General features: G+C 45.0%; 1 protein-coding gene across 1 annotated transcript; it reads left to right on the top strand.

The window, feature by feature from the left end:
• Positions 1-2,298: 2,298 nt before the first annotated feature.
• LOC123658606 (cytochrome c oxidase assembly protein COX15 homolog) lies at positions 2,299-22,347 on the top strand. The gene is made up of 7 exons (XM_045593976.1): positions 2,299-2,457; positions 3,324-3,456; positions 11,665-11,797; positions 18,869-19,055; positions 20,187-20,448; positions 21,038-21,306; positions 22,068-22,347. Exons 1-7 carry the CDS (start codon positions 2,299-2,301, stop codon positions 22,206-22,208), a joined length of 1,284 nt encoding a protein of 427 aa, XP_045449932.1. The 3' UTR covers positions 22,209-22,347.
• Positions 22,348-23,339: the final 992 nt, after the last annotated feature.

Genomic DNA, 23,339 nt, shown 5'->3' on the forward strand with positions numbered 1-23,339 from the left:
TGATCTGTTAAAATAATAATATTAAAATAGAGGTACTTAATGTCATTCACATTTCGAAATTTAAAAGCTATTGAGTGTTAATATGATTGTAACAAAACCAGACGAGTGAGAGTACGACTCGCAGAATTAAAGTTACGTAAAAGTTTCAATACATACTTTCATTTTTTTAATTGACCTATACAATATTTTTTTTGAATATTTTTTAATGTATATATTTCTATTTTATTATATATAAATCATAAAATGCATATGATTTTTTGTGTATCCAAAAATAATAGACTTTTACAGGGACATTGATGGAATATTAATAGCGATCAATGGAATCCTAAAAAAACGAAAAGAAGGTGAAGTTACATTATGTCTGTCTTTTTGTTCAATACGCGGCTTGCATAAGATTGTTCTGACACAAAAAACGAATTTGTAAGAATGTTTTCAATTAAAAAAATGTATTAGAATTTTAGTAATGTTAAAATAGTCACGATATTTTTATAAATAAACATAAAATTATAATCTCACAAAGGGTACTGAAATCTTATATTGAGATACTGAGGGCCTATTTCACCGGCTATGGATAACGATATTTGACGGATGACAGTATACAATATAAAATATATAGGATAAAATTTACCAACATTTTTACCATCGAATTCCACTATATTTAGTACATAGTTCTATTCGCAATCTAAATCTAAGAGTTGTAGTTTCTTAACTGAGGCGTAACAGGTCTTGTTAGCATATTTTTCTTCCTGCTGTCAAAACCTATTAGTAGCTTATGAGTAGAATAAATTTTATCCGCAACCTTTGAAACAGACCCTAATTCCATTTTGTAACGACTAAGTAGCTATATACATATTTATGTTCTTAATAAAAAAAAATAAAAAAAAAACGTATTCAATAATCGACAAGTAATCAAAGGAAAACTTTATCAACGTAGCGAAGTCAATTAAATAGGTACATTAATAGAGAAAACTCAAAAATTACCCATCAGATCTCGCTCGAATTTATAAGGAACCACTAACTTTCACTTAAAAAGAATCATCAAAATCGGTACACATTATAAAAGATTTATTAGATAACACACATAGAAGAGAAAAGAAATAGGTACACTCAAATTGAGAATATTTATTTTTTAAGTCGGTTCCCAAATGCCATCATTGAATTAATTTGATCGACAAATTACTTTTCTGCACAGAGCATAGTAATAACCTACCCCACCCCAGCCTGCAAAATAATGATATTCGTAATAAAAAAAATACTGATTAATAGATTTTGAATAGCTCAATTCAACTACGTTGTACTTTTAAATTGCTCACCTCTAATTATATAATTAAAAATCAATTTTTTTTTTAAATCAAATATTTTCAAACTCCTATATCTTTTGATGTATACAATATTCTAAATTACTCAAAGTGTTAAAAAACTGCTCAAGTTAACAACAGTTTGAGTAATTTAGAATTTTGTATACATCAAAAGATATAGGAGTTTGAAAATATTGATAAATGATTTTTTTTCAACGACTTTATTGATTTTTAATTAAATAATTTAAGGTGAGCAATTTAAAAGGACAACCTAGTTGAATTGAGCTATTGAAAAACTATCAATTAGTTTTTTTTTTTTTGACAAATATCATTATTTTATTTGTTCAAACTATTTATATTTATTTAAAAATTAAGGAAAGTGGATCTGTTCGAAACTATACTTGAGCAATTATAAATGCAACTTGAGCAGTTTTTTAACACTTTGAGCAATTTAAAATATTGTATAGATCAAAAGATATAGGAGTTTGAAATTATTGATAAATGAATATTTTTCAACGACTTTTTTATTTTTAATTAAATAATTTAAGGTGAGCAATTTAAAAGGACAACGTAGTTAAATTGAGCTATTGAAAATCTATCGATTAGTATTTTTTTTATTACAAGTATCATTATTTTGCAGGCTGGGGTGGGGTAGGTGTCGATTTTGACATTTTGATTTTGACATGATGTCGTCTGAGACTAATCCAATGTTTTGATCTTATTTGATTTCGATTTTTATGTTTAAGAAATCAAATATCTTTTATTTCTAAAATAACTATAAGCTGTGAAAATTATTTTAGTTGCAACGGTAGTAAATTTGTTATAACTATTACCGACATTTAACTAAGGTACGCTTTTAAAGATTAACTAACTCGATAAAACTTACTATTTTAATGATTATAAGCGATAAACCTTATCTTATTTTGTAAAAATATCTTAATTATAATAACCTATTTACTACACCGTTATTTATGTTAATTTTTTAATAATTTCAGTGAAAATGTGGATTGCACAAGGTTGTAGATGTGTTAAGTCACTGAAAGTGGCGCCTATAAAGTTCCTGCTATCAAACACGAGTATACACAGCCGCCTGGCCTCGAGACAGCTGTTAACTTCAGTCCGCTCCGGTAGCAAATATGGTTTTGAAAAGGGTTATAAGGTTAGTCTGATGAAATTATCATGGCAATCGAGCATATCGAGATTATTCTCGATACAAACAAATTGTTCAGCCTAGTATTAGGATGTGTTTTAATTTTAAAATACTTGAAAATTCCATAGTAGTAATTATTTACTTGTTTGTATCAATACTATATTCTTACTGTCAGAGAAAGTCTTGATGTTCAGAAAGATTATGTTTTAATAGTAAATAAATGAATATATTAACATAAAAATACCACCATCTATTCTTAAAGTATGCAATCTTGTGCCTGTGTTATTGGTAAGAGCTAAAGTATTATGCAACACTTTTATAGTAATATAAATGTTACACACAGACTTGAAATAAGAATCTAACCAATGACCCTAGAAGCTAAAAGCAGGGTCCCTGATAGCTGCACTAATGAGCCAGTCAAACTATAAGCGTCAAATGTTTTAATGTAAAATTAATATAGCTCAAACTGCAAAATTTTTTAAAAAAAATAGCAAATATAACAAAGCATATTAAAAAATAATAATGATAATCTATAATTCTCAAAGTTATTTATTTAATCCTTTTTGGCTCATTTGAAATTACAAATGGGAAACAAGTCACTAATAGTCATACATCTTATACAAATAAATAAATATATAATCAAAATCAAAAATAACTTTATTCAAAGAGGCTTCAAAGGTACCTTCGAATTGTTATTTTACAAATTCAAATTTTTAAGTGATTATAATTTTTAAAAGCGAAGCTACCACTGATTCTTAATATAGATTCTGCAGAAACGAATCGGCAAAAACTTCTGAGTTACTCTTTTGAAAATAAAATAATATTAATCTTATTAAAATAATACATCTTAAAAAATACATAAATATTCTTTCCAGCTGCGTGACATTATTAAATCAAATGGCATAGTTGCAAGATTTTGTTCATCGTCACCGAAGCCAAAGCAATCTAAGGCGGTTGGCTACTGGCTGCTCGGGTGCAGTGGCATGGTTTTCACAGCGGTAGTACTAGGTATGGTCGCGGGCTACTTGACATTATTATTTTCCATTTATTACATAATTAATGTAATTGTCACGGGCACTAATGGCAGTAAATAGCTATGCTTAATCTTTTTCTTCATATTTGCGTTGCTTCTGGACTATTTCATGGCTATATTACAAGTTTTCAATGTTTTTAATTTGTAATTTGTACGTCATAAATTGTGTGACATAAAACGTTACCCCATTGATTGCTAATCTTAAACGAAATATTATTTTTACCACACTCCAAGAGTGACAACAAACAAGATTGACACTGTAAAAACCTAAACACTGCACAGCCTCCTCTTAACTCAACAGTATAATAAAAATACTAATTTATATAAAAATAAAAAATATAAATTACCTCACAAGAATTTCACAATTTTTTGAACCCTCTCCAGTTCTTGTCACAGTTTGTCACATTTTTTTTGACCTTTTACCTACTTTGACGTTTATCTTTGTCATTTTTAGATTTTAAATACCTAAAGAATTCTATTTTGTAGTAAAAACTTGCATACAATTTATTACAATGAGGATAGTATATAGTTATGATTAACAAAAATATATAGAGATATTTTATATTCATAGGGCTTGTTTCATCGGTTGTGGATATAGTTTATCCCTCACATAAGTTACGAATAGACTAACGGCAGGCGGTAGACTGGGACATTAAGACCTGTCCTCCTCAATTGATAAACTACAAGTTTTAGATTCATAATTGCAAATAGAAATATGCCATAAATACAGTGGAATTCAGTGGAGGAGAAGAATAATATATAGCAAGCCTTTATCAGTTAGATATCCGTTATATAACGTTAACGGCGACTGGTAAAACAGGCCCATGGAATAGATCTCATCTAAGTAATAGATATTTTGGTGTGTAGGATGTTAGATGTTCATATCACATAGTACTTACATATAAACAATGAGTATAATAATTAGTATATCACGATGTCACAATCAGCCTGTAACATCCCACTGCTGGGCACAGGCCTCTTTAACCATGCAGGAGAATGGTCGGAGCTTAATCCACCACGCTGCTCCGCTGCGGATAGGTGGATATATTCGTTACTATGAGTAAAAATCCTTATCAGGTATTTATAATAACAACCAGACTGTTTGTTTGTTTGTTTGTTGTACACGGGCTATTTTCCGCAACTCGACGTCTTGATGCGCCTTTTTTGCGTGATCGGCTGGTGGGCACTATTCGTGCCAGCCAAGCTCCTTGAGGAAGCCTAGCAGACCCTTCACGTTGCCGACGACTTCCTGGAGCAACCTCGGTGTCCCAAGGTGTAGTGCCCTGTAGTTCGCCACACCACCGCATTCCAGCAGGATATGTGAGGCCGTTTCCTCTGCCTCCAGGCACGCTCTGCACAGGGGGCTGTCTGTAACACCTAGATTGTGTAAGTGCTTGTTAAGCAAGGCATGTCCCGTAAGCGCCCCGACCAGTAGTCGGAGCTGGGCTCTTCCGTAACCGCGAAGTTTGCGGGACAATCCTGGGTTGATCGTCGGAAGAGCTTCCTTGGTCTGCCTGCAGGTAGTTAGGTTTGTCCAATATTCTTGGTGCATTACCTTGGTGTTGTGTCGCAGCTGGCTGCGCAGCCATCCGAATGGCAGAGGCAGAATGGGTTCGGGTCCGTGGACCCTCATCTCCGATCCATTCCTCGCCAGTCGGTCGGCCGCGTCATTGCCTCGCGATCCACTGTGTCCCTTTATCCATTGAAGGGTAATGGTGTTTGTTTCACTTACCTTCGTCAGAGCTCGATGGCACTCGTATATTAGCCCTGATGTCATAATGTCGCTCTGTAGGGCTTGCAGGACCGATCTGCTGTCGGAAAGTATACGGATTGGAAAACCCTGTACCTCTCTAGACTTGATCGCTGTTGCTGCCATTATGATTCCCATACATTCCGCCTGGAAGACGGTGTTGTGGATTCCTAATGGCGATGAGATGTGGATATTCAGGTCTTCTGAGTAGACCCCAGAACCTGTACCTGTTGATGTTTTCGACCCGTCTGTGAAGATTCTTAACTCCCTAGGGTTGAGGCCTTCACCTGGGTCTTCGTGTAATTGTATTCTGTATCTTTTGTCGAATACGTACTGTTTGGGTATCCTGTCGGTAACCGCTTCGACGAGCGGTTCCCTGTTTGCCAGTTCGCCAAGTATTCCTGTATGTGCTACCTTTACGTTCCTCCAAAGGTTTAGCTTCCTGAGTCTTACCGCAGCCGCTCCCGCCTCCTGTTGGATAAACAGGTGCAGCGGCGGCAGGTTCAGTAGGGCTTCCAGGGCGGCTGTCGGAGTAGTCCTCATGCAGCCCGTAGTCGCCATGCAAGCTAGCCTTTGAAGTCGTTGTAGTTTTGCTTCACCGGTGATTAGTCTGGTTCTCGGCCACCAAACCACAGCACCGTAGCTGATAATTGGCCTGATGACGGACTGGTACAGCCACAGAGTGACTTTTGGGGATAGACCCCATTTCTTACCTATCATTCTGCGGCACTGCCAGAAGGCTATTGTAGCCTTGTCAATTTTGCTGTTGAGATGCTTGCTCCAGTTCAGTTTGCTATCTAGAATAATTCCTAGATACTTTACCTCCGAGCTGAACTGTAGCTCCGTACCGAACAGTCTAGGGGGTTTGTAGCTCCCCAATTGCCGTTTGTTAGTGAACATTACCTGTTCCGTCTTTCCTGGATTGACGGTGAGTTCGTTATCTATGCACCATCTCTCCACAATTCGTAGCGCCTGCTGTGTGACACTGCACACGGTACTGCTGACTCTGCCGCTGATTAGAATGGCGATATCATCAGCGTACCCGATCGTGAAGTAGTTGTGCTGATTCAGTCTGGTTATAAGGTTGTTTACCACTAGGTTCCACAGTAGTGGGGAAAGCACCCCTCCTTGTGGACATCCTCTGGCTACCAGTGCATGTTGTGCCTCAGTTGATGTAAATTTAATGACTCTTTTTCTGAGCATGTTACCTATCCAGTCAATCATCATCGGGTGTACCCCGTGCTTAACTAGGGCCGACGAGATGCTGTTGAAGTTAGTCTTGTCAAAGGCTCCTTCTATGTCGATGAAGGTGCCAAGACACATAGCCTTGTTGTCAATGGCCTCTTCTATTTTACTGACCACTGCATGTAGAGCTGACTCTGTTGATTTACCTTGGCTGTACGCGTGTTGGTTTGGATGTAGGCGTACTGTAGCTAGGGCGTTTTCTCTCAGATCCCGTTCGCACAGCCTTTCCAGAGTCTTCAGTAGAAAAGATGTAAGACTTATAGGTCTGTGGGATTTGGGTTCAGAGTAGTCACTTTTTCCCGGTTTGGGGATGAAGATTACCTTTACCTCCCTCCACTGCCTCGGCACGTAGCTGTGAGCTAAACAGGCCGCCAAAACAGTGGTAAGCCTCTGGATCAGTCGGTTACTTCCCCACTTTAGAAGTGCCGGGAAGACCCCGTCCAACCCTGGGGATTTGAAGGAGTCAAAGCTGTTGATAGCCCATCTGACTTTTGATGGGCTTACTACCTTGAGTGCATATTCCCAATGCTCCTCTGTTGGGGCTACGTCCTCCTCGGGCCAGTCCACCGACTGCATGATGTGGCACCCTGGGAAATGTGTCTCAACCAGGATGCACTCTGCTTCTTCCGGCGTGCTCGTGAAGGTGTTGTCAGGCTTTCTTAGGGAGCCCTTCAGCTGGCTGGATTGGTTTGCTAAGACCTTCCTTACCCTTTTGGCCTGTTCGCAGGTTTCCACGCTGCTGCAGAATTTGCGCCACGAGTCGGTGCTTCTGTACCTTAGTCGTTTTTTGTATCTGGACTTGGCTTTCTTATACCTGTCCCAGTCCAGATCGGCGCATGTATTCATTGCTCTGTTTAAAAGTCGCCTCACCTTTTTCCTGAGTCTTTCCAGTTCAGGCCCCCACCAGATTACTTTGTTCTCCGGTGGCAATGATAAGGGACATGCAGTTTGGTAGGAGTCTATAATGTTGCTAGTCAACGTATCTACCTGCTGTTCTATATGTTCTGTTCCCACAAGCCGGTCTGGGCATGCCTGCTCACTGAGCAGCTGCTCCAGTCTCTCAGCGTAGTGCACGCGGTCAGTTTTGCGTGGGTTACGCCTAGGGGTTGCTGGAACTGTATTTACCTGCACATCGAAGCGTATCCATCTGTGATCTGAGCACGATGCCTCATCGGATACGTGCCAGTTGGAGATGGTCTCGGAGGCCGCTTCTGTGGCAAGAGTTAGGTCGATGATTGTCCTGCTACGTCTGTTCACGAAAGTGGGCTCAGAGCCCACATTCATGATCTGTAGGTTTGTCGTCATCAGATATTCAACTAAGAGCTTACCTCTTTCGTTTGTTGTTTTCATTCCCCATAGGGTGTGATGTGCGTTGGAGTCAGTGCCTATAATTAGTTGCAGCCTGGCCTCTTCGCAGTATGTTATCAGCCGTGCCATGTCGTGCGGCGGTGGCGCATCAGCCTCCGGCATGTAGGCCGACGCGATCACCATCTCCGGCAGGCTGTGGTCTTGCATACTATGCAGCTGTATGGCGCACACATCTCTAGAACAGAATCTCGTTAATGTTTGCGCCTGTATATTGTTGGTGATGTAAATACAGGCCCTGCTGTTTTCCGAGCCTGTATGTGTAATTAGCTTACCTCCAGAGTTCCGGAGTCCGCATACAGTGCCATTCCTGACCCACGGCTCCTGGATCAGTGCAATGGCTGTTGTGTTAACCTCCAACCAACACAACAACCAGACTGATGGCTTAACGTACTCTCCAAGGCACGGTTGGGAGACTCACAATGATAGAAAACCAGACGGGCAGGAAATATTTGTACAAATACAAATGTATTGGTGCGAGTAGTCGCCTGAAATACTGATGGTTTGCGGGTTTGATACCCGCTCGGGATGGCTCGGATGGTATACTTGATAGCGATCGTTATTCACAGTACGATACCTCATATTAGATATACTCACATATCCACCAGACCGCTGTGGAGCAGCGTGGTGGGTTAAACACCGATATTATTCCTACATGAGGAAAGGGGCCTGTTACAAGCTGAATGCGTATGCGAATGAGTTAATTATTAAACATAATTTCTAAAATGTATCGATAGTCATAGAGGTGTTAATATTTAAAAACTTAAATTTCTAGCAATAATTTATTTGTCAAGTCAAATAGGCTTTCGTAACTACGTTACTCCTCACCTAGTCATTATAATGTAGAATTTTGTATTATATTTGAGAATGTAACAAGTGATTAATCTTAGTGTTTCATGGTATGTTACTAAAGTTTAAACTTATTTATGATACAAGTTAGGTGTTAAAATATAACTATTATTGTGTTAGGCGTGTCTCGTCATGAAATGCATTCACGTTTTTTCAATTCATACGATTGTTTCTTAAATTTATGAATATTTTGGTCAAGCTTGACGCGATATGGAAAATAGATATTCTAAGAAATGTTTAAGGTCTTGTTTTACTTGTGTGTGATAATATTTATAACAGTACGTTAAATTTTCTTAATATAATTAAAGATGATTACATATTTATTAATATTGGTTAATGATTAAACGTAATTTTTAATTATGAAGTAAACTTAACATTTCTTGTAATTTGTCATTTTCATAAAATAAATTGTATTTGTATGGAAATTGGGTTTTATTTGAAATCCAGTCCTTTTGCAGTAGAAGGAAATAAAAAAAAAATCAGTGTACTGTAGACCACACGACCAAAGTAAAACTTATGGGACGTAACTCTCTCTCTATTTTCACTAACTTATATCTCCCTCTGAACTTCCGCTCGCCTCGCCCGATCGCATTTTTCGTAACGCTTTCTTCACGCATTCACCAGCTTACTCTCCAAGTCAAGCGTGCATAGAGAAGTTTTGCTTCAGTCATTGATTACGTAAGGATGATTTTGACACTTTTTGATTCCCCTACCCCCCATGTAATTTTTCAACCCCTATTGTTACGTAAGATTCCATTTCGTTGTTCAATATGATAAAATGTTGTTCAAAAAGGATCAGTTGCACTAAGCATAAATAATCTCAATACAGTACGCAGTATATTAACATGAATGATATATTAACTATTTACATAAAAACTCTTGGATCACTCAATTTTGTACATCATTTTTCTTTTTTTTTTACGAGGCAGACCATATAGTTCTTGAAGTATATCTAGCATCTTTAAATATAAAATTTATTTTTGTCTAAGATAGCCTTATATAGATAGCCAATTAGCCTTACAAGTATTGTTTGCAAAACAATGGAAAAAATAATAGCAGGAGAATTAAGAAAGTTTATTACAATCGAAAATATAATTATTGATGAACAACATGGGTTTGTTCCTGGGCGATCCGTTGTCACCAACCTTCTTGCTTGCCTCGATAAATGGACATCAAACTGGAACAAACACCATCCAACAGATACCATATACTTAGACTATGAGAAAGCTTTTGATCGGGTTCCTATTAAAATGTTGATAGCAAAACTGGAGCACTTTGGAATCCGAGGACAACTCCTCCGGTGGATATCAGACTTCTTGACAGATAGAAAATTCAGGGTTAGAGTTGGAGATACTCTGTCAGAAACTCATAATGTTCACAGTGGCGTACCACAGGGATCTGTGCTCGGACCAATCTTATTTGGAATTTTTATTACTGACCTAAAAAGTGTTGTCAAATCATGTCTGTCCATTTTTGCTGATGATACTAAAATAATCGGTAACCCTCTCATCAGTCACAATGTTATACAGCAAGACCTAGATCGCATTGTACAATGGACACAAGACTGGCTAATGTCACTAAATGCAGCAAAGTGTACAGTTTTACACATAGGTAGCAACAATCCTAAAATGTGTTACAAAATAGGAAATGTACACCTAAAACCCGTAAACTACCAAAAAGATCTTGGAGTGAACATTACACATAACCTAAAGTGGTCACATCACAAGTATAACAAAAAGGACTAATTCTATGCTCTATATAATAAGAAAAGCTTTTAACATTATTACAAAAGACTTGTTTATCAAAATTTATAAAACTTACATCCGTCCACTACTAGAATACGCTTTCCAAATCTGGAGTCCATACTTTAGGAAAGACATAGAAATGCTGGAAAAAGTACAACGTAGAGCTACAAAAATGGTGACCTCACTAAGACATAGGACATATGAAGAACGACTTTCAGAACTTAAATTAAGTACATTGGAACAACGTAGACAGAGGGGAGATCTCATTGAAACATACAAAATTCTAACTGGACATTATAATATCAAGAATTTTAAAGACATGTATATTATGAATCCAAATCCAAAATTAAGAGGACATTCTCAAAAACTAACAAGATCTCCTTGCTATAGCAACCCCAGATGTCACTTTTTGCCAAATCGCGTGGTTACCCAATGGAACAAGCTGCCAGAATCAGTGATTGGTGCACCATCAGTAAACACTTTTAAAAACAGACTGGATGACCATTTAAAAACTAAAGTAGAGAGAACATAAGTGCAGTGATATGCACGCATCAGCTCCAAGAGCTGCTAGTGCATTATAAAATAATAATAATAATAATAGGCCCTTATGTCGTTTACGATATTTAAGAGTTAGGCCTCTATAAAAATCTTACTATTTGATAAAATTGCATGTATCATCTAGTCCTATAGTAATTCAGCAAATTTATTGTTTATTTAATGTTTTTTTTTTGGCACCAATATAGCCACCCCCTCTCTTCCTGTGGGTACGCAAGAGGCGACTAAGGGATAACGCAGTTCCACTACCACCTTGGAACTTATAAAGCCGATCGATGGCGGGATAACCATCCAACTGCTGGCTTTGAAATACACAGGCCGAAGATGGGCAGCAGCGTCTTCGGTGCGACGAAGCCAGCCCTGCGGTCACCAACCCGCCTGCCCAGCGTGGTGACTATGGGCAACACACATAAGTTCACGCCATTTTTGGGGTGAACTTGTGGAGGCCTATGTCCAGCAGTGGAATGAAATAGGCCGAAATGATTATGATAGTTACAATAACCTAATTAAATTGCCCGTTTGCCAATTTATCAAAAAAAAAAAAAATCTAAGTATAACAGTCGCCTGTTACCTATAACACAAGCATTAAGTTGCTGACCGTAGGAACAGATGACCGTGTGTGTATGTTATATATATTTATTTATTTAATAACACACCAACATACGTGTTTCAAGGTGGAGTCACGCGTTTGACTGAGTCCGGTCTGTCGATGGTCACGTGGAAGTTACTCGGAGAGAAATTACCGCGGAGTGAAGACGAGTGGCAGACGGAGTTCGAGAAATACAAACAGTTCCCTGAATATAAATAGTAAGTGTTATTTTTTATTTGTTTTTTGTTGTGATAGCTCATTTAGGGTCATATTGGGGCGGTACATAGCCTTTTTACAATGAAAAAGACTTTTTAAAATCGGATCAGAAAAGATTGTCGTAATGAGCGATTTTATTGTGATAAGAGCAGGAAACAGCTTGCTCAAAATTTGGAGCTGAATGACTAGGGAAGTACCTCGACCTTACAGAAGATCACAGCTAAATCATACTGCTATCAAGCCGTGTTGTGTTCCTGTTGTGAGCAAGATGGCCAGAGTTTCTGGTGTCGCCTGTCTGTATGCTACGGTAACCGCTTACCACCTTTTTTTTTTTTTTTTTTTTTTTTTTTTTACGTGGGGAAAATCCATCATGGATACCCTCCAGCGCGGGGGCGCCAGAGGGTTATGTCAGACTCCTACTGACTAAAAACCACCACGTGTTAGCAGTCATCCGCCTGGGTGGGGCGAGAGGGGTCGCGCTAGCATTCGCCACCTCGCCTCAGCGGTAGGCCCGGACAAAGCTTCCGGGCCCCGGCATGATGGTGGGGTGGCCTCGCTCACAACAAGGCCACCCCCAGACGTATGGGGTCGTGTCGTCCGGCCGGCCGAAGTCCCCCGACTATCGGCCGCCGACCCCACTATTACGAGGGGGGGAGGAGGTGGGCAAACCGCCTTCTCCTTGCCCCCGTACGTCTGCGCCGGAGTGGGCCAGCAGAGGCGTCTTCCTCTCTGGCCCGCTCCGCGGTCTCCTTCTGCGTCATTACCTCTTCGCAGAAGGAGACCACCGCCTGCCACGATCTCTCGCTGTCAAGCATGGCCTTTACGACACTCGGCAGCGAGAGATCCCGTCCGATAACCGCTGAAAGCGTGCGCCGCTGCGGTTCCCAAGTGGCGCACGCCTCCAGCGCGTGGAGCGCCGTATCTTCTGGCGCTCCACACTCGTGGCAGGCTGGAGTCGCCTCCCGTCTCGCGATTTGGTGCAGGTACTTACCGAAGCACCCATGTCCGGAAAGCACCTGCACCAGACGGAAGGTCAGCGGCCCGAACCGCCGCCTCACCCACTTCCGGAGGACCGGCTTCACTGCGTCCACCGTCCACTGCCCGGGGACTGGCGAAGCCAAGTCCTCCGTCCACCGCCGCAACAGGGTGTCCTGCGCCAGCCTCTGCATGCGTGCGAGCTCCTCCCACGTAGGAGACTCCCCCCGGGATCTCCTCGCCGCCACAAAATGATATGTTTCGGTGAGGATCTCCGCCTGCAGTTCCCAGGGGGGATCGCCGGCCAGCACGCACGCCGCCGTCCAGGACACCGTCCGGTAACCGCGTATCGCCCTCGTCGCGATGACCCGCTGCGGCCGTCGCAGCTGGATTTTGTTGGCGCGACCGAGGGCGTCCGCCCAGATGGGTGCCCCGTACATGGCCATACTCCGGATGACCCCGGAGTACAGCCGACGGCAATGGGCACTGGGACCACCCACGTTCGGCAGCAGCCTTCCCAGTGAGGCGGCGGCTTTCACGACTCTTGGGGCTAGCTCTGCAAAATGAGCCCCAAAAGCCCACCTCCCGTCCAGGGTGAGACCCAGGTACCTCATCTGGGTCCCCACCCGGACCGAAACCCCATCAACAGTCACCCGCGTACCTGGACGGGGTCCCCCTCGAGGCCCATGGAACAGTAGGGCCTCGGTCTTCGTCAGGGCGACTTCCAGCCCCAGGGCTCGTATACGGCCGACCACAAGTGTTGCGCCAGCCGTGGCCAACCGCATTACTTCCGCGAGGTCCCTTCCTTTTGCCACGACTAGGGTGTCGTCGGCGTAGCACGAGACCCGCACACTTGCGGGCAACGTGCCCCGAAGCACCCAGTCGTAGCCGATGTTCCACAGGAGCGGTCCCAGCACTGACCCCTGTGGAACTCCGCACGAGACACGACGTCGCCGCAGACCGTCGCGCCCTGGCAATAGGACCTCGCGACCCTGGAGGTAGTCGCCCAGCAGCGTCCGCAGATACAGAGGCACCCGGTGGTAGCGGAGTGCCTCCAGTATCGTCGCGTGTGGTAGGCTGTTAAAGGCGTTAGCGATGTCAAGCGAGACAGCCAACGCCTTCTCCCCGTCGCGGACCGCCGCCTGCGTCCATCTTTTAAGCCAGAGCAGGGCGTCTAATGTGGACCGCCCCGCTCTGAACCCGTACTGGGCCTCGGATAACCCGGGCTCAGTTACCTCCAGGTGCCGGACAACACGGGAAGCCACAACTCTCTCCAGGAGTTTGCCCGCGTCATCCAGCAGGACGATGGGCCTGTATGCGGAGGGCGAGTCGACGGGTCGCCCCTCCTTCCGCAACAGGCACAGCCGTCCCTTCTTCCACGGCTTCGGGAATCGCCCAGAGGCGAGGCAAGCGCTGAACAACTCCCGAAGCCGATCACCCATCTCCTGGAGGGCGATTCCCAGCACCCGGCCCGGGATGCCGTCTGGGCCGGGCGCAGTCCTCTTTCCATGCAGGCGGCGGACTGCAACCTCCATTTCCGCCTCCGACACAGGCGGGATGGAGCCCTCGTCTAGTTCCTCGACGAGAGGGGAAACGTCCATGAGCGGGGGGGTGTAGTTGGGGTCTCTTGCGGGGAAAAGCCCGCCCAACACCCTGTTCAGGACCACGGGGTCCAACGACTCGGCGACCGGGGGCGTCTGATGCCGGAAGTTTTTCCGGGCAGCCTTGTACGGACGCCCCCATGGATCCCTGTCGAGGCTCGCCAGGGCTTCGTTGAAGGCTTGTGACTTGGCCTTGACGATGGCCAGCTGTAGTTTGCGCTTGGCGTCGCGGTACGCCTCGTATAGCTGGCGCTCGACCTCCAACTCCACGGCTGGCATCTGCTCGTCTGTCCGGCCGTGGCGTCGCCTCCTACAGTGTCCGTAGGGTCGCCTTGCCGCTGTGCAGGCGGCTCGGAGTTCCGCGATCTCCGAGCTCCACCAATAGACCCCGCGGCGTTCGGGACGGTGCCGGCACCTCGGCATGGCCGCGTCGCACACGGCCGTCACCGCATCGCGGAAGTGATCCGCCGCAATGTCTACCTCCGGGTGCATAGGAGTAGCGGACCACAATTGGACGATCGCCGCTTCCTTCGCCAACTCCACGTCGAGGCGGGTGACGGCCCAGCGCGGAAATTGCAACGCCGAGTGCCGAGGCGCACCTCGGCTGTGGGAGGTGGAAACCTCGAACCTCACGTACTTGTGATCCGAGAGAGTCTCCACCTCCGACAGCACTCTCCAAGTTTGCACACGTGCGGCGATGGACGGGGAAGCGAACGATACGTCCACCACGGACCCCCCGTTGTGTCGCACGCACGTGTGGGCCGACCCCGTGTTTAACAGGGTCAAGCCCGCAGTGACTGCCCACTCCCTGACTACTTCCCCGCGAGAGTCAGTGAAGGGGTTGCCCCAGTCCCGGGCCTTGGCGTTCAGGTCGCCGAGGAGGACGACCTGACGTGGTGCCTGTCTTCCAACCGCAGCGACTAGGAGGTCTAAGAAGGCCTCCAGCTCCGCTACGGTTTTGTTGGGGGAGAAGTATGCGCCCACCACAGCATACTCTCCCCACTTGGCCACCACGTACCCGGGTCCCCTCTCTTCGACTGAGAAGGGGAGGCTGCCGTCATTGGATCGACTCACAATGGCAACGGTGCCGTTCAGGTCCGCAGCCCAACAAGGGTGTGAGCTAGGAACGAAGTACGGTTCCGCCGCCACTGCCACGTCTATGCGCCACTGCGCCAAGGCCTGCATGAGCAGATCTTGGGCCCGGGCGCAGTGGTTCAGGTTCGCCTGGAGGAAGTTGTGATGTCTGATCTGGTCCATACTATTCAGACATCACAACCTCCTCACCGTCCGCCACCGAAGGGACGACCCCCTCCTTGCCGATCTGGCTCGCAGCCGCTGGGGTGGCCCGGGCCCCTGCGGATCTACACTTTATCTTCGCAGGCTTGCACCTACGACCGCCCATCCTGTGGTCGGAGGGCTTGCCGGACTCCACGCAAATAGCGCAGCGCGGGGTGACCTCTTCACACGCAGCTGCCTTGTGGCCTGCACGTCCGCATCGGAAGCACAGGTCACCCCTGTCCACCGACGCTGGACACTGAGGGCGCGTGTGGCCCAGTCCCATGCACTTGAAGCAGCGCATGGGCAGTGCCTCCAGAGCCGTCACGCGTGCTGAACTCCATCCGATCAGTAGCCTGCCCTTTTCGGTCAGCGTTTTCGCTGCCGAAATCGGGCAGGAGACCACGATGGAGCTCGTGCCATAGAAGCCGGAGCGTAATGCTCCGGCCTTTACGAGCCCGACGTCAATTCCCGTTGCTTTGGCGACCACCGCTGCCACTCCCTCCTTAGTGGCCGTTTCGTCCAGGCCCGAAATCCGCACCTCCGCAGATTTGACGGGCCTGACGATATTCGCCACCCCAGACAGGGCTCCACGAAGCGATTCCGCGAGCCTGTCCGCCTTCGCATTCCTTTCAGAGCCAGAGATCTCCAGCATTCTCGCCCCCGTGGCCGTCTGCCGGGAACGGATTTGGTCGATACCCAGCTCTTGGAGGTCGACTTTTTCCTGGGCCGTCCGAAGGACGGAGCTGTACGTCAGCCCCCTTTCCACGGCCTCCGGCTGCAGCTGAAGAACGACTGCCGCGGTCTTCGGCGTCTTTAACTTCGGCTTGACAGTCGCTTTCGCAGCCGGCTTTCCGGACGGCATGGCGGTTGACTTCGCGGACGTCTTCGCGGTCGACTTGGCGGCCTGCTTTGCAGACGATGCAGTGGTCGGCTTGGCGGCTGACTTCATCGCAGGTGCAGGGGCGGGGGTGGAGGACTTTCCCTTCCCCTTGCCCTTTCCTTTCCTAACTACTGTTGCCCAGGTTTCCTCCTGGGCGGCAATGGACGGGGCCACCGAGGGAGTGGCTGTCGTCTCGGGACCACGAGGTGCAGGTGACGTCTTAGGTGGTGTGGATGCCACTACCTTTGCCCTTGGTGTAAGACACAAGGTCTGGGCCGGCAGCAGACGGGCCTCGATCCCCGCTAGCCGAGTATTAAGCCTGTCACCGAGTGAGCAGGTCAAGGATCTTATTTCCTCGACCAGCTCTAAACCCAGCGAGGGCGTAGACGGCGTTCGCGCTCCGGCATCAGTAGCGGTGGCAGCGGCGGTAGTAGCCGCAACCGCATCAGTCCTGGCCTCGGTGACGTCGCGCCGCCACGCTTTGACCTCTACCTTCAAGGCCTCCACTTCCAGTTTGAGGCGGCGATTTTCGGTTCTCAACCGCCTCGACTCCTCGGCTTCGCTTCGGCTCGAGAGCGCGTCAACCACCTCGGTAAGGGTCTTGGCGGACCTCTTCAGTCGGGCCACAAACTCCCCCTTGAGGTTGCCGGACTTTTTGGCAACCTCTATAATGCAGGCAAGGCCCTCACCTGCGCGCGCACGCAGCTCCTGCGCATTTAATGCGCTGGTATCCAACGCCGCTAGGTAATCAGACTCGTTTCCAGAGGAAATCGGAGTCGTCCCTTCCGTAGCGCTACCTGGCCTGTACTGCCTGCCACGCAGTACAGCCTCCAGATCATCGAAAACAGTCGCCGGAGCAGATTTTAAAAATTTTGCCCTTGAACTCGAGCCTGCTTTCGAGCCCAACGGCCTCCCACGCCTGGCAGTGATAGTTTTCGAGACTTCCGTCTCCTCCGTCTCCGTGTCCGAACCCACGAAGAAAACGGAGGAGGACGATCGCTTCTTCGCCTCGGTACGGCCCTGAGAAGAGCCCTTAATAGATACGTCCATTTCGAGGTCAGACTCGACGTTAGACTCGTCCAAACGACGGTCGGCCTCAGCTTGGCCCTGAGAAGGGCCTTGGGGTTGGCCCTGAGAAGGGCCTTGGGGTTGGCCCTGAGAAGGGCCTTGGGGTTGGCCCTGAGAAGGGCCTTGGGTTTGGCCCTGAGAAGGGCCGTTGGGTTGGCCCTGAGAAGGGCCGTTGGGTTGGCCCTGAGAAGGGCCGTTGGGTTGGCCCTGAGAAGGGCCGTCGGCTTGGCCCTGAGAAGGGCCTTTGGTACGGGATCGCAACAGCATCGCGTCAAAATATTCGTGAAGCGCACACAACAATCGATCACCAAGTATAGTTTGCAAGGTTCAGTCACCCGCCTGCCACCTGCGTTACCGGGGTCAGGACGGGGTCCAGGGGAGACGACGAGGACGTACTTATCAAACACTTGGGGACTCCCCCAACCGCTTACCACCATGCGGACCATAGTGTACGTTACATACAAGATGACCTGGCGAACGTTGTTCTGCCATATGGATTGGGATATCATTATCACTTAGGTTTTTTTATATATATTACTAGGTCAGCAAACAAGCGTACGGCTCCCCTGATGGTAAGGATTACCGTAGCTTATAGACGCCTGCAACACCAGAAGCATCGCAAGCGCGTTGCCGATCCAATCCCCACACCCCAGGAGCTGTATTAAAAGTAGCCTACGATTCTCGAACCTACAAAATATACACAAAAAAAAAAAATTAGTCAAGCTGTTTCGGAGGAGGTCGATAACAAACACACTTGACACGAGATTTTTATATATTGGATTAGTAAAAGTAGGAATAAAAGCCGGTTTCAACAGTTGTGGGTAACACCTTAAACCGCACAGCTAGTTTGTAATATACCACGTTGTATTTGTTAAGATCTTCGGTGTTTTATATTGAAAAAAATAATATCATTACAGCCTATACAGTCGAGTGCTGGACATAGGCCTCCACAAGTTTACGCCAAAAATAGCGTGAACTCATGTGTTTTGCCCATAGTCACCACGCTGGGCAGGCGGGTTGGTGACCGCAGGGCTGGCTTTGTCGCACCGAAGACGCTGCTGCCCGTCTTCGGCCCGTGTATTTCAAAGCCAGCAGTTGGATGGTTATCCCGCCACCGGTCGGCTTTTTAAGTTCCAAGGTGGTAGTGGACCTTTGTTATCCCTTAGTCGCCTCTTATGACGCCCACGGGAAGAGAGGGGGTGGCTATATTCTTTAGTACCGTAGCCACACAGTACCAAAAAAAAGGTATAAATAATTTTCTGGTCTTCTAGTAAAAACATGAACATGACGCTATCTGAATTCAAGTGGATCTGGTACATGGAGTACGCCCATCGAACATGGGGCCGTGCTATAGGGGCGGCGGTGTTCTTGCCTGCCGCCTTTTTCTGGGCCCGGGGGTATCTGGACCGGGGGATGAAGGTCAGGGTGGGAGCCTACTGCGTGCTGGTGGCTGCCCAGGTGAGAAGACTATATTAGATTATTTTACTTCAACCAATACCAAGAAATTTGTACCAATTAAAACTGTACACTCGTTACACTTGCATACTAATAAAGAATATTAACAACAATTCAACACATTTCAACATCCAATGTATGTACTAAAACAACTTATTAACATTTATAAAATAATAATTTTTACTACTTTCATTAAAGGTTGCCTGGAAGAGATCGCTATAAGCGATAAAACCGCCTTTGTATACTTTTTTGTTTTGTATCTAATGTTTCTAAATTGTATCTTTCATTTTGTGTGCAATAGTTTTAATAAATAAAATAAATAAACAAAAAAATAAATAAATGAATGTATAAGAGTATTACAAAGCTACTCCAGGTCCCTAAGCCGCCCAATTTTTTATTTAACTCTTAGGAAAGAAATGCCTAAAATGATCCAACAAAGCACATCCATAAACACTTTCACGAAAAGCTTAAGAAATGAACTAGTTCCTTAAGTTAGTCCTAATGTATATAATACGTTTTTTTTTTTGTTCTTTCGCATTTCTGTACCCCGCAATAGCACCATCATTCACTCCCATCGGTACTCTGATAGAGAATTCTTTTAAAGATAAGTTCGCCTTTGCCAAGTGCCATTGTACTGATATTTTTGTATGTGCTTTTAAGTGCAAGAATATATCACACTTTAGCCTATCGCAGTCCACTGCTGGACATAGGCCTCCACAAGTTCGCGCCAAAAATGGCGTGAACTCATGTGTGTTGCCCATAGTCACGGCGGCAGAGGCGGGTTGGTGACCGCAGGGCTGGCTTTGTCGCACCGAAGACACTGCTGCCCGTCTTCGGTATGTGTATTTCAAAGCCAGCAGTTGGATGGTTATTCCGCCCTCTGTCGGCTTTTTGAGTTTCAAAGTGGAAGTGGAACTGTGTTATTAGTCACCTCTTACGGCACCCACGTGGGGGGGGGGGGGCAATAATATATTGAAAATAGTCTAGTTTAAATTTTTCACAAAAACCTATAGCTCTATAGCTCTAGTGGGTCGAGTCCTCATTGTATCCTCTTTATTCTACCTTCATAAATTTCTCCAAAACTATTTAACATATTCTTTTAAAAACTAAAATCTAAATATTTTTACTGTCCAGGGTCTAATGGGTTGGTATATGGTGAAGTCCGGTCTCGAGGACCGGTTCCAGGGACCGTCAGACGTGCCAAGAGTATCCCAATATCGTTTAGCAGCACATCTCAGTTTAGCCTTCATTTTGTACACGGGGCTGATATCTGGAGCCCTAAGGGTGCTTCGCCCCTTCCCCTCTTCAGCTACGTTAGCTAAAGTCAAGGGGTTGGCTAGCCTTACCGCACTTGCGCATACAGTAAAGGCTATGGTGTTCCTTACCGCTGTTTCGGGTGAGTATACTTTGGTAATGTACATCTAGAATTTAGCCATTTTAATGTCATAACAATCTTTTAAAGTTACATTTCTTTTGTTTTTAATTCATACGGTACATTACATTACATTCATCGGTTACGGTCATAGATTGTGCCTGTTGCGCTGGCGGTTGCGGGTTCGATCCCCGCACATGACAAACATTTGTATTGGCCATACAGGTGTTTGGCGTGGTCTGGGTGTTTGTGCAGTCCTTGTGGGTCTCCACACCGTGCCTCGGAGAGCACGTTAAGCCGTCGGTCCCGGTTGTTATCGTGTACACCTGATAGCGATCGTTACTCATAGTAGGGAATATATCCGCCAACCCGCATTGGAGCAGCGTGGTGGATTAAGCTCTGATCCTTCTCCTACATGGGGAAAGAGGCCTATGCCCAGTAGTGGGATATTACAGGCTGAAGCGAATTCAGAATCAATTCTTATAATTTTACAATTAACATTAAGAAATAAATATTTAAATACTAATAAACACTTATACAATTCTAAACTCAACTTTTAGGAAAATTTAACAAAACAAAAAAGTACAAGGACTTGCTTTTTTTTACATTACAGGAGCGTTCGTAGCTGGTCTCGACGCGGGTTTGGTTTACAACTCATTTCCAAAAATGGGAGACAACTGGATACCGGATGACATCCTGTCATTCACGCCCAAGTTACGTAACATCACGGAGAATCCCACGACGGTTCAGTTTGACCATCGGGTCCTCGGGACCAGTACATTGGTGGTGGCCAGTATGGTCGCACTGCTGGCCAGGAGGAGGCCGCTGTCTCCAGCTGCCAGGAGGGTGGCCACGGCGGTGGGGGCCGTGGCCTGGCTGCAGGTCAGTGGTGGTGGGGGGGGGGGGGTTTGGGAAATGTGTGTTTCTATTTGTGGAATCATTTCAGAGTAATGTTTATCTACCATGAAATGATGGAATCGAATGTAATGTGGGCCTTTTAAATTTCAAGTCTCGACATTCCTTTATTTTATAATTTTGGTTAAATGAGGCATATTACGTGTAACGTTTTGAGGTTATGTGTGATGTGTGTGTTTCCGGAACCCCGACTGGAGGGTAGGGGGTGTGAAGCGATTATTTATTTATTTAATTATTGTCTACAATAAACATATGGACCAGTGCTAATACTTCGTAATCTGTTTGGCAATGAAGTTATGAATAGTCTCTAGTTTTTGTCTCGATAAGACGGCTAAGTTGACGTCTGTCGAAATACAATTTGAACAATAAAAAAATTTTTTTTTTTTTTTCACAAAGAAACGGGAACAATTCATATGATTACAATGTTTATCTGAGCTAGAAAGAAAAACTGTGTCTCAGAATCATAGTGTTCACCCCTCTTAGAATCTCATTTGATTACAAATTAGATAGGAAAATATAGAAAACAATTGATAACAATATATCTGCTTTGGCTTGTAATATCCCATTGCTGGGCATAGGCCTCTCTCCACCATATAGTATAAAGGGTCGGAGCTTAATTCACCACGCTGCTCCACTGCGGGTTAGCGTACAAATTCATATGCCCAGCAGTGGGACGTTACAGGCTGAATTAATCAATCGGTATGTATTATAATAGGGTTGTATTCCAGGTGTGCCTGGGTATCTCCACCCTACTGACGTACGTGCCCACCCAGCTGGCCGCCAGCCACCAGGCGGGCTCCCTACTATTGCTGACTCTGGCGGTGTGGCTCACGCACGAGATCAAGATACTCAAGTACATACCCAAGTAGACGTGGGGGTGGAAGAGATTGGGGGGGGGGGCTACTACATGGCGATGTAGCTCACACACGAGACCGAGATAGTACTTACCCAAGTAAATATGTATGTGAGGGGGGGGGGGTGTCGACCATATTAATGGGGCGCTACTGCTGTTTTTAAAAACGACTTCAGAAAGGTTTTTTTTTATATGTGTCACCTCATAACTTTTTACTGAGTTTACCGGTTTTGATGATTAATATTTTAGTTGAAAGCCGGTGTTTGAAATGTGGTCGTGTTTAAATTTACATCTTTGTATGAGAACAAACAATTATTTTCATAAAATACCAATGGTGGGGCAATGTGAGGCATTTGCCCTACCCTGACTCAAATCTAATAATTGATTAGATTAGATTATATAAGTAAGCTTTAGGTAGATTTAGTCAAATACCTCTGCTAGTTATTATTGAAGTAGTGTAGTGAAAGTATATAAAATCAATTTTGATTTTCTACATTTAGTCTTTGCCCCACCTAAACATAATTCTGGGTACAACCATGTTTACATGCACACACGGCCGTCTGTTCCTAATATAAACCCTTCATGTTTGTGATATAGGTAACATCCGACTGTTGTAGAACGTAATTCCCTCCCCTCTATGGAAACCCCCCACTCAACAGTAATATGGAAATTAATGCACAACTTAGAACCGCAAAGAACTGAAAATATTAAGCTTAATAAACTAAACAGTATTGCATTTTATGTATGGGTAAACAATAAATTTACTTGTTTTGTTATGTGTTTGTTTTATTTGCATGTCTTTTTGTAATCTTTATAAATTTATTTATTTATGTAACAAGAACTACCAACAGAACTACATTTTATGCTTAGGTATTAAGTATGCCTATAATTCTCTTCAAAGGCAGCGCGCGCTCTAGACAAGCGAGTCGTGAGACCATTGTAAAGATTTTATACATTAAAAAGGACATAAAAGATGAAAAAGAAATGCTAAACAAAACCCTAATTTACCCTCGGACCAAATGGGCCATGGTCCTGGAACGACATTCCGCGATGGGCGTCGCAAGCCGAGCATATGGACTAAGAATGTAAAAAAATAATCTACTTATATGAAAATTATACGGAATAGGTGGCCTAAAAAGGTCAGCCA

This window comes from Melitaea cinxia, chromosome 12, assembly GCF_905220565.1.
Source record: "Melitaea cinxia chromosome 12, ilMelCinx1.1, whole genome shotgun sequence".
NCBI classification, from domain to species: domain Eukaryota; kingdom Metazoa; phylum Arthropoda; class Insecta; order Lepidoptera; family Nymphalidae; genus Melitaea; species Melitaea cinxia.